General features: G+C 37.8%; 1 protein-coding gene across 5 annotated transcripts in view; it reads left to right on the top strand.

The window, feature by feature from the left end:
* Positions 1-15,028, top strand: part of ACAD11 (acyl-CoA dehydrogenase family member 11) — a 101,593-nt gene that overhangs the window by 19,340 nt on the left and 67,225 nt on the right. For all 5 annotated transcript variants that reach the window (XR_014823921.1, XM_084989687.1, XM_001924765.6 and 2 more), the window contains exons 6-8: positions 8,897-9,038; positions 10,004-10,125; positions 12,301-12,407. Coding sequence is in view for 2 of the 5 variants with exons in the window: in XM_001924765.6 (XP_001924800.4) it covers positions 8,897-9,038; positions 10,004-10,125; positions 12,301-12,407 (371 nt within the window). In the remaining 3 variants the exon portion in view is untranslated. The remainder of the gene's footprint in view (positions 1-8,896; positions 9,039-10,003; positions 10,126-12,300; positions 12,408-15,028) is intronic.

Raw genomic sequence — 15,028 nt, 5'->3', positions numbered from 1 at the left:
CTCACTACCTTCTATTTCTTTTATTTCTTTTCGTCTTTTTTTTTTTTTTTTTTTTTTTTTAGGGCCTTACTCACGACATATGGACGTTCCCAGGCTAGGGGTCACATCGGAGCTGCTCTCCGAGCCATGCCTGTGACCTACACCACAGCTCGCGGCAGTGCTGGATCTTTAGCCCACTGAGGCCAGGGATCGAACCTGCATCCTCATGGATACTAGTCAGATTCTTTTCCTCTGAGCAACGACGGGAATTCTTGCTTCTTTTATTTCTTTATGCCTTACCTGAGATGCTACAAATTTGATTACCCTTAACTTTAGAATCCATGAACCCCTTATAACTTCCTTTGCCTTCTCATCCTACCTGGCCCATGTGGACATGATCAGTCAGTTCAAAAACTACCTTCCTAAGAGAGTGAATTAATAATATTTTGACTATGGATGTGTGTGTAAGTAATGTAAGAGTTATAAAATTTCCTGAACTTAGGTTACTTGTTACTCCAGAATCTTCTCACCTCTTGACTTTCTATTTACTCTCCAACTCTAATCTTGGGTCATCATATTTTTGCTACAGAATAAGGTCAAAAAGTCAGGTAATAGGGTCAGGGACATATTTATGCGACATAATTTCATCTAGGCTATAACTTCATTTCTTTGTAAAATCTGACTGAGTAGCATTCCATTGCAGATAGATAGATAGATAGATAGATAGGTAGGTAGATAATCACATCTCCTTTATCCATTCATCTATTGATGGACATTTAGGCTGCTTCCATATCTTGGCTATTGTAAATAATGCTGCTATGAACATTAGATGCGTATTATCATTTTGAATTAGTGTTTTCATGTTTTTACAATATATACCCAGGAGTGGAATTGCTGGATCATGGGATAGTCTTATTTTTAGTTTTTTGAGAAACCTCCTTACTGTTGTCCACATTGGTTGCACCAGTTTGCATTCCCACCAAAAATATACAAGGGTTCCCTTTTTTTCCACATCTTCACTGCATTCGCTATTTGTATTCTTTTGTTTTTTTTTTTTTTTTTTTTTTTTTTTTTTTTTTGTCTTTTGCCATTTCTTGGGCAGCTCCTGCAGCATATGGAGGTTCCCAGGCTAGGGGTCAAATCGGAGCTGCAGCCACTGGCCTAAGCCAGAGCCACAGCAACACAGGTCTGAGCCACATCTGCAACTTACACCACAGCTCACAGCAACGCTGGATGCTTAACCCACTGGGCAAGGCCAGGGATCAAACCCGCAACCTCATGGTTCCTAGTCGGATTTGTTAACCACTGAGCCATGATGGGAACTCCCCTATTTGTATTCTTTTTGATGATAGCCATTATGACAGGTGTGAAGCGATATTTCATTGTGGTTTTTCCCTGATGTACATTTCCCTGATGGTGATTAGCAATGTTGAACATCTTTTCATGTGCCGCTGAGCCATCTTCATGTCCTCTATTTAGGCCTTATGCCCTTTTTTAGAAAACATTTTATTTTACTTAATTTATTTGGCCTCACCCATGGCATATGGAAGTTCCTGGGCTAGGGAACAAACCCACACTTCCCCAGTGACCAAAGCTCCTGTGGTCAGACCCTTAACCGACTGCACCACAACAGGAACTCCCCTTAAGCCCTTTTATTTATTTATTTATTTACTGTCTTTTTAGAGCTGCACTTGCAGCATATGGAGGTTCCCAGGCTAGGGGTCTAATCGTAGCTGTAGCCGCCAGCCTACACCAGAGCCACAGCAACGTGGGATCTGAGCCGCATCTGTGATCTACACCATAGCTCACTGCAACGCCAGATCCTTAACCTACTGAGCAACGCCAAGGATCAGACCTGCAAACTCATGGTTCCTATTCAGATTTGTTTCTGCTGCGCCACGACGAAATTCTCCCTTATGCCCATTTTTTTAATCAGGTTTGTTTTTGTATGTTGAGTTGTATGAGCTGTTTGTGTATTTTATTTTATTTTTATTTTATTTTTGCTTTTTAGGGCCGCACCCACTGCCTATGGAGGTCCCAGGCTAGGGGTCAAATTGGAGCTGCAGCTGCTGGGCCTACACCACAGCCACAGCAACATCAGATCTGAGCTGCATCTGCAATCTACACCATAGCTCATGGTAACACAACGCTGGATCCTTAACCCACTTAGCAAGGCCAGTGATCTAACCTGCAACTTCATGGTTCCTAGTTGGATTTATTTCTGCTGAGCCACAATGGGAACTCCTGTTTATATATTTTAGATTTTAACACCTTATTGGTCATATCATTTGCAAATAATTTTTCCCATTCTGTAGGTCGTCTTTTCATTTTGCTGATGGTTTCCTTTGCTCTGCCAAAAGCTTTGAGTTTAATTAGGTCCCATTTGTTTATTTTTTGCTCTTATTTCCTTTGTTTTAGGAGACAGATCAAAAAATATATGTTGCCACACTTTACATCAGAGTGTTCTATCTGTTTTCCCCTCGGAGCTTTGTGGTTTCTGTTTTTACATTTATGCCTTTAAACCATTTTGAGGTGTTTGTTTGCTTTTTAGGGCCGCACCCCTGACATATGGAGGTTCACAGGCTAGGCGTCTAATAAGAGCTATAGCTGCTGGCCTACGCCACAGCCACAACAATGCCAGATCTGAGCCGTGTCTGCAACCTACACCACAGTTCATGGTAATGCCAGATCCTTAACCCACTGAACAAAACCAGGGATTGAACCTTCAACTTCATGGTTCCTAGCTGGATTCGTTTCTGCTGCACCACAATGGGAACTCCTACTTTGAGTTTATTTTTATATATGATGTTACCAAACATTCTAATTTCTTTTGAGTTTATTTTTATATATGATGTTAGCCAATGTTCTAATTTCATTCTTTTACATTTAGCTGCCCAGTTTTCCCAGGTTATGGAAAAAACTATCTTTTCTTATTTGTATGTTCTTGCCTCCTTTGTCATAGATTAATTAATATATTAATTAGTTAATAGATTAATATGGTCGTATTACTGGGCTTTCTATCCTGTTCCATTGATCTATATGTCAGTTTTGGTGCCAGTACCATACTGTTTTAGTTATTGTAGATTTGTAATACAGTCTGAAGTCAGGGAGCATGATTCTTCCATCTCTGTTCTTTCTCAAGATTTTTTGGCTATTCAGGATCTTTTGTGTTTCCATATAAATTTTAAAATTATTTGTTCTAGTCTAGTTCTGTGAAAAATGCCATTGGTATTTTGATAGGGATTGCTGTGAATATGTGGATTGCCTTAGGTGGTATGATCATTTTAATAATATTAATTCTTCCAAACCAAGGGAACAGTATATTTTTACATGTTTTGTCATCTTCAATTTCTTTTTTCTTTTCTTTTTTTTTTTTTTTGTCTTTTTTGCCATTTCTTGGGCCACTCCCTCAGCATATGGAGGGTCCCAGGCTAGGGGTCGAATTGGAGCTGTAGCTGCTGGCCTACGCCAGAGCCACAGCAACTCGGGATCCGAGCCGCGTCTGCAACCTATACCACAGCTCACAGCAATGCTGGATCCTTAACCCACTGAGCAAGGCCAGGGATCGAACCCACAACCTCATGGTTCCTAGTTAGATTTGTTAACCACTGAGCCACAACGGGAACTCCAATCTTCAATTTCTTTTATCAACATCTTATAATTTTCCAAATACAGATCCTTTGCCTCCTTAGGTAGGTTTTTTCCTGGGTATTTTTTTCTTCTTGATGCAGTGGTAAATGGGATTGTTTCCTTAATTTCTTTTTCTGATCATTCATTGTTAATGTATAGAAATGCAACAGATTTCTGTATTTTAATTTTACATCCTGCAACTTTACCAAATACATTGTTTGAACTCTAGTAGTTTTCTAGTGGTGTCTTTAGGATTTTCTATGTGTAGTATCATGTCATATGCAAAGAGTGACAGTTTTATATCTTCCAAATTTGGATTCCTTTTATTTTTCTCATCTAACTGCTGTGATTAGGGCTACTATGTTGAATAAAAATGGTAATAGTAGGCATCCTTGTCTTGTTTCTGATCTTAGAGGAAATGCTTTCAGCTCTTCACCATTGAGCATGATGTTAGCTGTGGGTTTGTTATAAATGGCCTTTATTATGTTGAGATATGTTCCCTCTATGACCATTTTCTTGGGAGTTTTTAATCATAAATGGATATTGAATTTTATCAAAAGCTTTTTCTGCACCTATTGAGATGATCATATGGTTTTTATTCTTCAGTTTGCTAATGTGATATATCACATTGATTGATTTGCAGATATTGAAAAATCCTTGCATCCCTAGGACATGGTATATAGCCCTTTTAATGGATTATTGAATTTGGTTTGCTAATATTTTGTTGAGAATTTTTGCATCTATGTTCATTGGTGATACTGGCCTGTAATTTTCTTTTATGTGATATCTTTGTTGGGTTTTGGTATCAGGGCTAGTGCAGGCTCACTGGTGGGTAGAATCAGGGTGCATAAGACTCTGAGGTGGTTGCTCACCCCCTAGTGGTTGAAGTCAGGTCCTGGGGTTAGTGCTGGACTACTGACAGGCAGAGCAGGTCCTGGAATTTGGTTGCAGGGCCAGGGATCCCAGAGCTGGTGTCAGGTCTCTGGTGGCAGGGAATGGATTTCTGACACAGTTGGTCACAGAGTCTGGATTGTCCAGAAGCTTGAATAGGCCTGCTAGTGGGCAGGACCAGGGTAAAGCTTGTATCATGAATGGGCTGGGTCTGAAGGCTGTAGGATCATAGTTTTATTGCATCTGATGTCTGCCCCCTGGTAGATGAGGCTGGATCATAGACTAAAGTGGACTTCCTGGAGGACAAGGCCAGCCTAGGGATTCTGAAGGTGGTGCCTGTCCAAGTGGTTGGAGCTGGGTCCTGGGCCTTCTCTTGGCAAGGCCATACCAAGAGGCAGTGTGGACTCAAGGAGACTGAAGGTAAAATGTTGGCTTATGGCTGGGGCTTTGTCCCTGCCCAGTTAGTTGCCTGGCCTGAGGTGTCCCAACACTGGTGCCTGTAGACCGTCGGGCTAGGACAGGGCTGGATCCTGGGACTAATAAGCTAGAGGGAGGACTCTACAATGATGCCCAACAATATGAATGTCCACATGGTAGTAGGAACACCCAAGAACGGCTGCTACCAGTGTCAGTGTCCCCAGGGTGAGCCCCAGTTGCCTACTGCCTCTCTGTGAGTCTCTCCAAAACCAGCAGATAGGTCTGACCCAGGTTCCTGTTAAATTATGGCTTCTCTCTGGGGCCCTGGAGCATGTGAGATTTTTGTGTGCACCCTTTAAGAGTAAAGTCTCTAGTTCCCCCATCCTCTGGGACTCCCAAAATTAAGCCCCACTGGCCTTCAAAGCCAAATGCTGTGGGGTTTTAGCTTCCTGGTGCAGGCCCTGCAGGATAGGGCTCAGACCTCTGACTCCTGGGGGAGAACTTCTGCAATATAATTATTCTCAAGTTGTGAGTCATCCACCTGTTTGTATGGGACTTGACTATATCGTGAGTCCACCATCCTATCTGTCCTGTTTGGTTTCTTCCTTATGTCTATAGTTGTAGAAGACCTTTTCTGGTAGGTTCTGGTCTTTTTTGTCAATGGTTGTTCTACAAATAGTTGTGATCTTGATGTGCTTATTAGAGGAAGTGAGTTCATGGTCTTTCTAATCTGCTATCTTGGCCGATCTGTCCACCAAAATTGTCATTCTTGAGCAGCTGCGTTATTTTGTTTTGTTTTGAAGTACAGTTGATTTGCAGTATTACGTTTCAAGTATACAATGTAGTGATTTAGTATATTTGCAATTTATACTCCATTATAGGTTATTGTAAGATAATGAGTATAATTCCCTGTGCTATATATCCTTGTTGGTTATCAATTTTATATATAGTAGTTTATATCTGTTAATACCATACCACTAATTTGTCTCCTCCACCTCTCCTTTGGTAACCACAAGGTTGTTTTCTATATCTCTGAGACTGTTTCTGTTTTGCATATATATATTTATTTGTATTATTTTTTAGATTCCACATGTAGATGATGATATACAGTATTTTTCTGACTTATTTCACTAAGCATAATATTCTTTAGGTCCATCCATATTGCTGCAAATGGCAATATTTCATTCTTTTCTTGCGGCTGAGTAATATTGCACTGTATCTTTACCACATCATAACTCCTCGTCTGTTGATGGGCACTGGGAAGCAACCCAAATGCAGCTGGTTTCTTTTTATCTATGAACACTATAAACATTGTGACTGATTATGCTTCACACTTTATTTTATCCATAAAAAAACTTAGAGCAAATTCTACTGTCCACACTAATAACGATATATGACATATGACATTCAATTTTCTGTTATAACCTTACTCCTAGCATTATAGTTTTACTAAAAATTCATGAGGATGCGGGTTCAATCACTGGCCTCACTTAGGGGGTTGGACATCCCGCGTTGCCATGACTTGTGGCGTAGAGAGCAGATGCAGCTCAAATCCCACATTGCTGTAGCTGTGGTGTCGGCTGGCAGCTGTAGCTCTGATTCAACCCCTAACCTGGGAATGTCCATATGCCACAGGTGCAGCCCTAAGATGCAAAAAAATTTATTGACTTTTCTCTTGACCTCTTCATCTACTGTCTGTCCTACTGGATTGCATGTGTTGCTTTGGTTTTGAAAAGGTGTTATACATACATATTAATAAAACTCAATAGGGCAAAAGGCATACATAGAAAATAAAACTCAGTATAGAAGAAACTCATTCAACAAAAAATGAATGAATCCTTCAGTTGTGCTAAGGTTTCAGTAAAACTGTTGGAAATCATTTTATTAATAAGTTCTTTAGCAGCAAAATGAACTAAATGTTCACCTCACCCGTTAGAAGTTAGTGAGATTTTTATAGCTCTGAATACACACAGGCATATACAGGATTCTAATAAACTTGCTAATTAGTTTGTACTGATATAATGGATATATATTGATATAATTTGATGAACCATTGGTTTTTCTCACTGGCTATTGTTTCATAACTTTATGTGATTATTTTAAAAAAGTTTGAGATATCTTAAAACTTAACTCCTGAGAAAATTCTAAATTTTCAGTGAAAAAAGGTAAACATAGCATAATTAAGTCCATCATCTTTTCTTTGCATGTTAAGAGCACAGAAACAAGTACAGAGAAAAATGCATTCAGTCTTTTTTTTTAAAGCAAATCTAACAAACCTAGATGGTATAGTAACTTATAATACAATATAGTCACAACCATAAAAGGTCTTATGGAGAAAGGAGTGATCAATTTTTCCCATAGTAATAATAAATTTTTTATTACCTGCTATATGCCAGGCTCTGTACTTATTCATTGAGTAAATACATTTTGGCCACCTACCATGTGCCAGGTATTTTGCTATACACTAGTAAACAAAATGGACATGCTACCTGCCCCTATTTCGTCTTCACACTAACTCTATACAAGAGGGGTATGTTACGGCTGTGAAAAGTAAGAATCAGAGAGGTTAACAAGCTTGTCCAGAATTACACAGCTAGTAAATGGCGAAGGTAGGCTTTGAGTGCCAGTCTGTGATTCCAAAGTCCAGTTTTTCCTTAAAGCTACAATGGTGTGTTAAGTGTGTGAGAGAGTACATGGACACACACTTATATAAAGGCATGAAACCCAATAGCTTGCATTGCCCAAATGAGCTTTGCTGTTTTATTTGGTTTAGATAATCTTATCTAGGTTATTGTTGCACCCTCCTCACAAACCCGCCTGCCATAGTCTATTCAAAACATAGTAGCTAGAGTGACCTTAAAATATAAATCCTATCATGTCATTCCTGTGTATAGAACCCTCCAGATGGGTCCCCCCCATATGCCATCTCATCCTCCCTGCCCCCTCCCCCACCTCATCCCCTGAAGGAGCCATTGCTATCAGTTTGGTACCCATTCTTTCAACTTTTGAGTATTCATATGTAACCTTTTATTTAAATAGAAACAGTATCGTACTATATATATATATATATATATATATATATATATATATATATATATATAATTCTGCCTTTTCCTCTTGTATTTGCAATTGAATGTCCTGTGTTCTCAACACAAAGATTTAGGTCCTCTTGATACATGTTGTTACAGAGTATAATAAGGAAAGCTTTCTGTCATTGGTTCCCAATTACACAGCTCTTCTATCATGTTGCTATATAATGGTGGATATTTTGTATTGATAAAACAAACAGCATCTCTTATAACGAGGGTATTTTTATATCTAGAGCATGAAACAACTTTATTTATTTATTTATTTGTCTTTTTAGAGCCGTACCTGTGGCATATGGAGGTTCCCAGGCTAAGGGGTCGAATTGGAACTGTAGCCACCAGCCTACGCCACAGCTACGGCAACGCCAGATCCTAGCCTCATCTGTGACCTACACCACAGCTTATGGCAACGCTGGATCCTTAACCCACTGAGTGAGTCCAGGGATTGAACCTTTGTCCTCATGGATGCTAGTCAGATTCCTGAAACAACTTGCTTTAAAAGTTACTGTTGCCATAGGAGTATAATATTTATTACATTGTGCGATTCATCACCAGAACATAGATTCTTAAATTATAAATAATTATTAGAATTTCTCCTTTGCCATATTTAAAATTGCTCTTGCCTCCACTCATTAGTAGACATGTGAAGGTATATAAAGCAAAATGCAGAACTGACAACAATTAATGGAACGAAGGGACTTGGCTGTACTCAATCCATGTTCTTCAAATTATTTGATAAGTGAATTGTGCCTCTGTAGGTAAAGACTTCACACTCCAGCCTCACTTTTGCTTTTGTTGGAAAATATGATTTTCTATATATTCTACTTCATTTATTTCCTTATTTTAGTTGTTTTGGATTTAACGTATTAAAACCTTTTTATTCTTATTTATAGTCTCGAGTTATAGCTGTGCTGGATTGGGAGCTTTCAACCATTGGTCATCCTCTATCAGACTTGGCTCATGTCTCCCAGTTCTACTTTTGGCCAAGGACAGTTCCATTGTTAAATGGAGGAGCTTATCTGCAAGAAAACACAGGTATGAAAACGTAATATTTTCTAAATTGTTATTAATATAAAATTATCGGAGTTCCCGTCATGGCGAAGCGGAAACTAATCTGGCTAAGAACCATGTGGTTGTGGGTTCAATCCCTGGCCTTGCTCAGTGGGTTAAGGATCTGGCGTTGGCGTGAGCTGTGGTGTAGGTTGCAGACACGGCTTGGATCCCGAGTTGCTGTGGCTCTGGCATAGGTTGGCAGCTACAGCTCTGATGAGACTCCTGGCCTGGAAACCTCCATATGCCACTGGTGTGACCATAAAAAGACAAGAAAGAAAGGAAGAAAGAAAATAAAATTACTTTTCTTTATAGTTAAAAACAGTCTTAGATAAATAGCTTTTATTTGCTTCTTGAAAATTTTTTTTTTCTTTTTAGGGCTACACCTGAGGCATATGAAAGTCCCCAGGCTAGGGATTGAATTGGAGCTACAGCTGCCAGCCTGCATCACAGCCATGGCAACTCAGGATCTGAGCCGCATCTGTGACTTATACCACAGCTCTTGACAACACTGGACACCCAACCCACTAATCGAGGCCAGGGATCGAACCTGCATCCTCATGGATACTACTCAGATTAGTTTCTGCTGCACCAGAATGGGAACACCTCTTGAAATATTTTTAAATCATTTTATCCTTATTTTTTTGAATGTGACATTTCACTTTTAGTAATTTATGACAAAATATAATCATTTGTATATACTGTTCTTTTGGAAATAAACATTAGAATGAATTTTGTTATATGGATTAATTTTTTTATAATTTTTTATTAGTTTAGTTGACTTACAATATTGTACCAATTTCTGCTGTATATAGCAAAATGATCCAGTCATACATGTATGGATTTACGGTTTTTATATTCAGTTTTATATTTATGTGCAGTATTATGACATTTTAAAATATTCACCATGATTATCTTGTTAAAGTTTATAGTATGTACTGTTTTTATAGGGATACCATCAGTGGAAGAACTGATTTCAATATATTGCCGCTGCAGGGGAATTAATTCTAATCTTCCTAACTGGAATTTCTTTCTTGCCCTCTCATTTTTTAAAATGGCTGGAATAGCACAGGTAATTAATTTTAACATGTGTTTCACCATTATTTATTGATGTACTTTTGACAGTTTTTTCTGATCTTTGGGGGTCTTATATTCTTAGATCAGTTTGTTTTTCATAATAACAAATTGTGAAATGGGTAAAATACAAATCCAGAGTTTACAGAATAGGAATTTGTCAAGGGAAAGAGTAGCAAAATGTTTATCACTTTTTGGTGTAATAAACCAAAAAGATGGAGGAAGGGAAAAGACGTGATGACAAATAAGAGAAAAGGGCATGTGAAAATTGGTTATTTCCTGAATAGCCAATATAAGAAGGAGAGAAGCTCTTTTAATGATATTTGATTCCAAACCATTTACTATTCAGAGCTCATGAGGGGGAAAGAATTATTTTTGATTTCCCAAAGCCTGCCTAACACAATACCTAGTAGCCTCTTAATTACATGTTTTGACTGAATAGATAAGTAAAATTACCCATTATCTGTTTTCTAATAATGTGTTAGTATATGGTAAATTTTGGGAGGAAATTGAGTGTAAATTTAGCTTTTTAAATTTACAGTTTAATCTAAACAAATCCATTCATTAATCTAACTCAATTTCCTTATACTTTGAAAAAAAATTTTGGTGTGTTTTTTTAGGGCTTCACCCATGAGATACAGAAGTTCCCAAGTTAGGGGTTGAATTGGAGCTGTACTGCCATCCTACACTTCAGCCACAACAATGCAGGATCTGAGCCACGTCTGGGACCTACACCACAGCTCATGACAACGCCAGATCCTTAATCCACTGAGCTTAGGCCAGGGATCGAACCTGCGTCCTCATGTATACTAGTTAGGTTTGTTACCACTGAGCTGTGATAGGAACTCCTTATTTCCTTATACTTTGATTTTTAGTTTATTTTAAAAATTGAGATGCACCATCACGGGCAAGTAGCTAGGGCTTGGAGAAAGAAGAGGTAATTAAGAAATTTTAGGGAGTTCTGTCATAGCTCGGTGGTTAATGAACCTGACTAGTATCCATGAGGATGCAGGTTCAATCCCTGGCCTTGCTCGGTAGGTTAAGGATCTGGCATTGCTGTGGCTATGGTGTAGGCCAGCAGCTGTAGCTCCAGTTAGACCCCTAGCCTGGGAACTTCCATATGCGTGGATGCGGCCCTGAAAAAGCCAAAAAAAGAAAAAAAATTTTAGAATAAAAAAGAAGAGAAAAGGATTAAAGGAAAATATGGTTACTTTACCCTGTTCTCAGAGTTCATGCAGTCCTCCAATAACTGAAATGTCTTCTGTGAAATAGTTGTGCTACATCTCATCCTATAGTTTAGAATCATGTTAATCATATTAGTTAATCATGTTGATTTGGTTGGGTTGCCCAAAATAGGATTTATGGTATGTTTCTATATCTGTTAGTTTCCACAAATGAGATGATATACCAGATAAGCTTTGAATTTAAAATGGATTTTCATTTCAAATAAAAGTTTGACATAGTTCATGATTGAAATTAATGTGTATGTCATAAACTATATAGTAGTAGTCTTAGAGATTATCATAAACATTCCAACTAGAAATATAAAATTGGAAATGATGGAAAAACTGTTTTCAGTGTTTTATTATACAGAGATTATATAAAGAAATAAAATAATGAAATTCAGTTGATTGTGTTGGCAGGAGGCAGAGGAGAGTATTTTATGTTGGAAGCATAGAACACGGAGAATTAAGGAGGAGTTCCCTTGGTGCCCTAGCAGTTAAGGATCCAGTGTTGTCCAAAAAATGAGATAAAACACTCTTAGAGGTCATCTCATAGCCTTCTTTTTAGTTTTATTGGTTTTAATTTTATTTTCGCTTCCTTAGATTTTTTTTTTTTCTCTGCTGTGAAGGGTACTATGACTTTAGAGGTGATATAACTTGCCAACAATTTGGTATCTTTGGTGACTGCTGCACTCACTTTAAAGCTTGGTTTGATTCCCAGTTGCAATTCTATTATGGTGAGAGTACATTAACCAGATAATACAAGTGTAATTCTTTAATTTGAAGTAGTATAATTAGTCCTGCAGGTAAATTATTAGAATTGATAGTCTGATTTATATCTGAGTACCTTGTAAGTTTAGTGATTCACATAGCTAGGAAACTGGAAAGACTGAATAGCTAAAGAATGGTTTTCAATGAATTTTAATCACTCTATGTTGATTTACTTATAGGGAGTATATAGTAGATATCTTCTGGGGAATAATGCATCTGAAAGCAGCTTTTGGTTTGCCAATACTGTGCAACCTCTGGCAGAAACTGGACTAAGGCTCTCAAAAAGGTAAGCAAAAGGAGTTCTCCTATGGCATAGTGGGTTAAAGATCTGGTGTTTTCTGGTCACTGCTGGGGCACAGGTTTGGTCCCTGGCCTGGGAACTGCCACATGCCACAGGCACAGCCAAAAAAGAAAAATTAAATGAATGCTAAAACTTAAAAAAAAAAAAAAAAGATAAGCAAAATAGATTCTGTGGCTAACTCAGAGCCTTTATTAGGTATGTAAAGGTCATAAATTTTAGGAAGTAAGGGTTGCTTTTATTGCTTATAACACCAGGATTGCTGGTGCCAGTCATGGTAGTTTCTTTCTTTTTTTTTTTTTTAATGATTTTTATTTCGTTCTGTCAACTTTCTACTGTACAGCAAGGAAACCCAGTCACACATACATATATGCATTCTTTTTCTTATATTATCATGCTCCATCAGAAGTGACTAGATACAGTTCTCAATGCTGAACAGCAGGATCTCATTGCTTATCCATTCCAAAGGCAATACTTTGCATCTATTAACCCCAAATTCCCAGTCCATCCCACTCCCTGCCCCTCCCCCTTGGCAACCACAAGTCTGTTTCCAAGTCCATGATTTTCTTTTCTGTGATGTATATTAGATTCCAGATATAGGTGATATCATATGGTATTTGTCTTTCTTTCTGACTTACTTCATTTAATATGAGAGTCTCTAGTTCCATCCATGTTGCTGCAAATGGCATTACTTTGTTCTTTTTATGGCTGAGTAGTATTCCATTGTGTATATATACCACACCTTCTTAATCCATTCATCTGTGGAAGGAAAGACATTTAGATTGATTCCATGTCTTGGCTATTGTGAATAGTCCTGCAATGGACATGCGGGTGCATGTGTCTTTTTCAAGGAAAGTTTTGTCTGGAAATATATTGGGTCATATGGTAGTTCTATATTTAGCTTTCTGAGGTGCCTCCATATTATTTTCCATAGCCATTGTACCAATTTAAATACATTGCCACCAACAGTGTAGGAGGGTTCCCTTTTCTCCACACCCTCTCCACCATTTGTTATTTGTGGACTTATTAATGATGGTCTTTCTGACTTGTGTGAGGTGGTACCTCATAGTAGTTTTAATTTGCATTTCTCTAATAATCAGTGCTGTTGAGCATTTTTCATGTGCTTGTTGGCCATCTGTATATCTCTTTGGAGAAATGTCTATTCAGGTCTTTTGCCCATGTTTTCATTGGGTTGTTGGTTTTTTTGCTGTTTTGTATAAGTTGCTTGTATATTCTAGAGATTAAGCCATTGTCAGTTGCAACATTTGAAACTATTTTCTGCCATTCTGTAAGTTGTCTTTTTCATTTTTTTGTTATGATTTCCTTTGCTTAGCAAAAGCTTGTCAGTTTGATTAGATCCCATTGGTTTATTTTTGCTTTTATTTCTGTTGCCTTGGGAGACTGATCTGACAAAGCATTGGTAAGGTTGATATCAGAGAATGTTTTGCCTATGTTCTCTTCTAGGAATTTGATGGTATCTTGTCTTATGTTTAAGTCTTTAAGCGATTTTGAGTTTATTTTTGTGCATGGTGTGAGGTTGTGTTCCAGTTCCATTAATTTACATGCAATTGTCTAGTTTTCCCAGCACCACTTGCTGAAAAGACTGTCTTTTTCCCATTTTTATATTCTTGTCTCCTTTGTTGAAGATTAATTGACTGTAGGTGTTTAGGTTATTTCTGGGTTCTCTATTCTGTTCCATTGGTCTGTATGTATGTTTTGGTGCCAGTACCACACTGTCTTGATGACTGTGGCTTTGTAACATTGTCTGAAGTCTGGGAGAGTTCTGCCATCTGCTTAGTTTTTGTCCCTCAGGATTGCTTTAGCAATTCTGGGTCTTTTGTGGTTCCATATAAATTTTTGGATTGTTTGTTGTAGTTCTGTTAAAAATGTCATGGGTAATTTGACAGGGATTGCATTGAATTTGTAGATTGCTTTGGGTAATATGACCATTTTTACAATACTAATTTTTCTAACCCAGGAGCATGGAATATCTTTCCATTGCTTTGAATCCTCTTTAATTTCCTTGATTAATGTTTTATAGTTCTCAGCATATAAGTCTTTCACCTCCTTGGTCAGGTTTATTCCCAGGTATTTGATTTTTGGGGGTGCAATTTTAAAAGGTGTTGTATTTTTGTATTCCTTTTCTAATATTTCCTTTTTAGTATACAGAAACGCAACTGATTTCTGAATGCTAATCTTGTATCCTGCTACTTTGCTGAATTCATTTATCAGTTCACATAGTTTTTGGGTTGAGTCCTTCAGGTTTTCTATATATAGTATCATGTCATCTGCATACAGTGACAATTTTACCTCCTCTCTTCCAATTTGGATCCCTTTTATTTCTTTCGTTTGTCTAATTGCTGTGGCTAATATTCCAATACTATGTTGAATAAAAGCAGTGAGAGTGGGCATCCTTGTCTTATTCCAGATTTTAGTGGGAAGGCTTTCAGCTTTTCTCCATTGAGTATTATATTTGCTGTGGGTTTCTCATAAATGGCTTGGATTATGTTAAGGAATGTTCCCTCAATACCCACTTTGGTTAGAGTTTTTATTATAAATGGATGCTGGACTTTGTCAAATGCTTTTTCTGCATCTATTGAGGTGATCAT

The sequence above is a fragment of the Sus scrofa genome, chromosome 13 (assembly GCF_054392235.1).
Source record: "Sus scrofa isolate SSC_HxYL_T2T_F1_AM1 chromosome 13, Sscrofa_HxYL_maternal_Yorkshire_Landrace_v2.0, whole genome shotgun sequence".
Lineage (NCBI taxonomy): Eukaryota > Metazoa > Chordata > Mammalia > Artiodactyla > Suidae > Sus > Sus scrofa.
The sequence above is the reverse complement of the archived record's forward strand: the minus strand, read 5'-3'. Positions and strand labels throughout refer to the sequence as shown.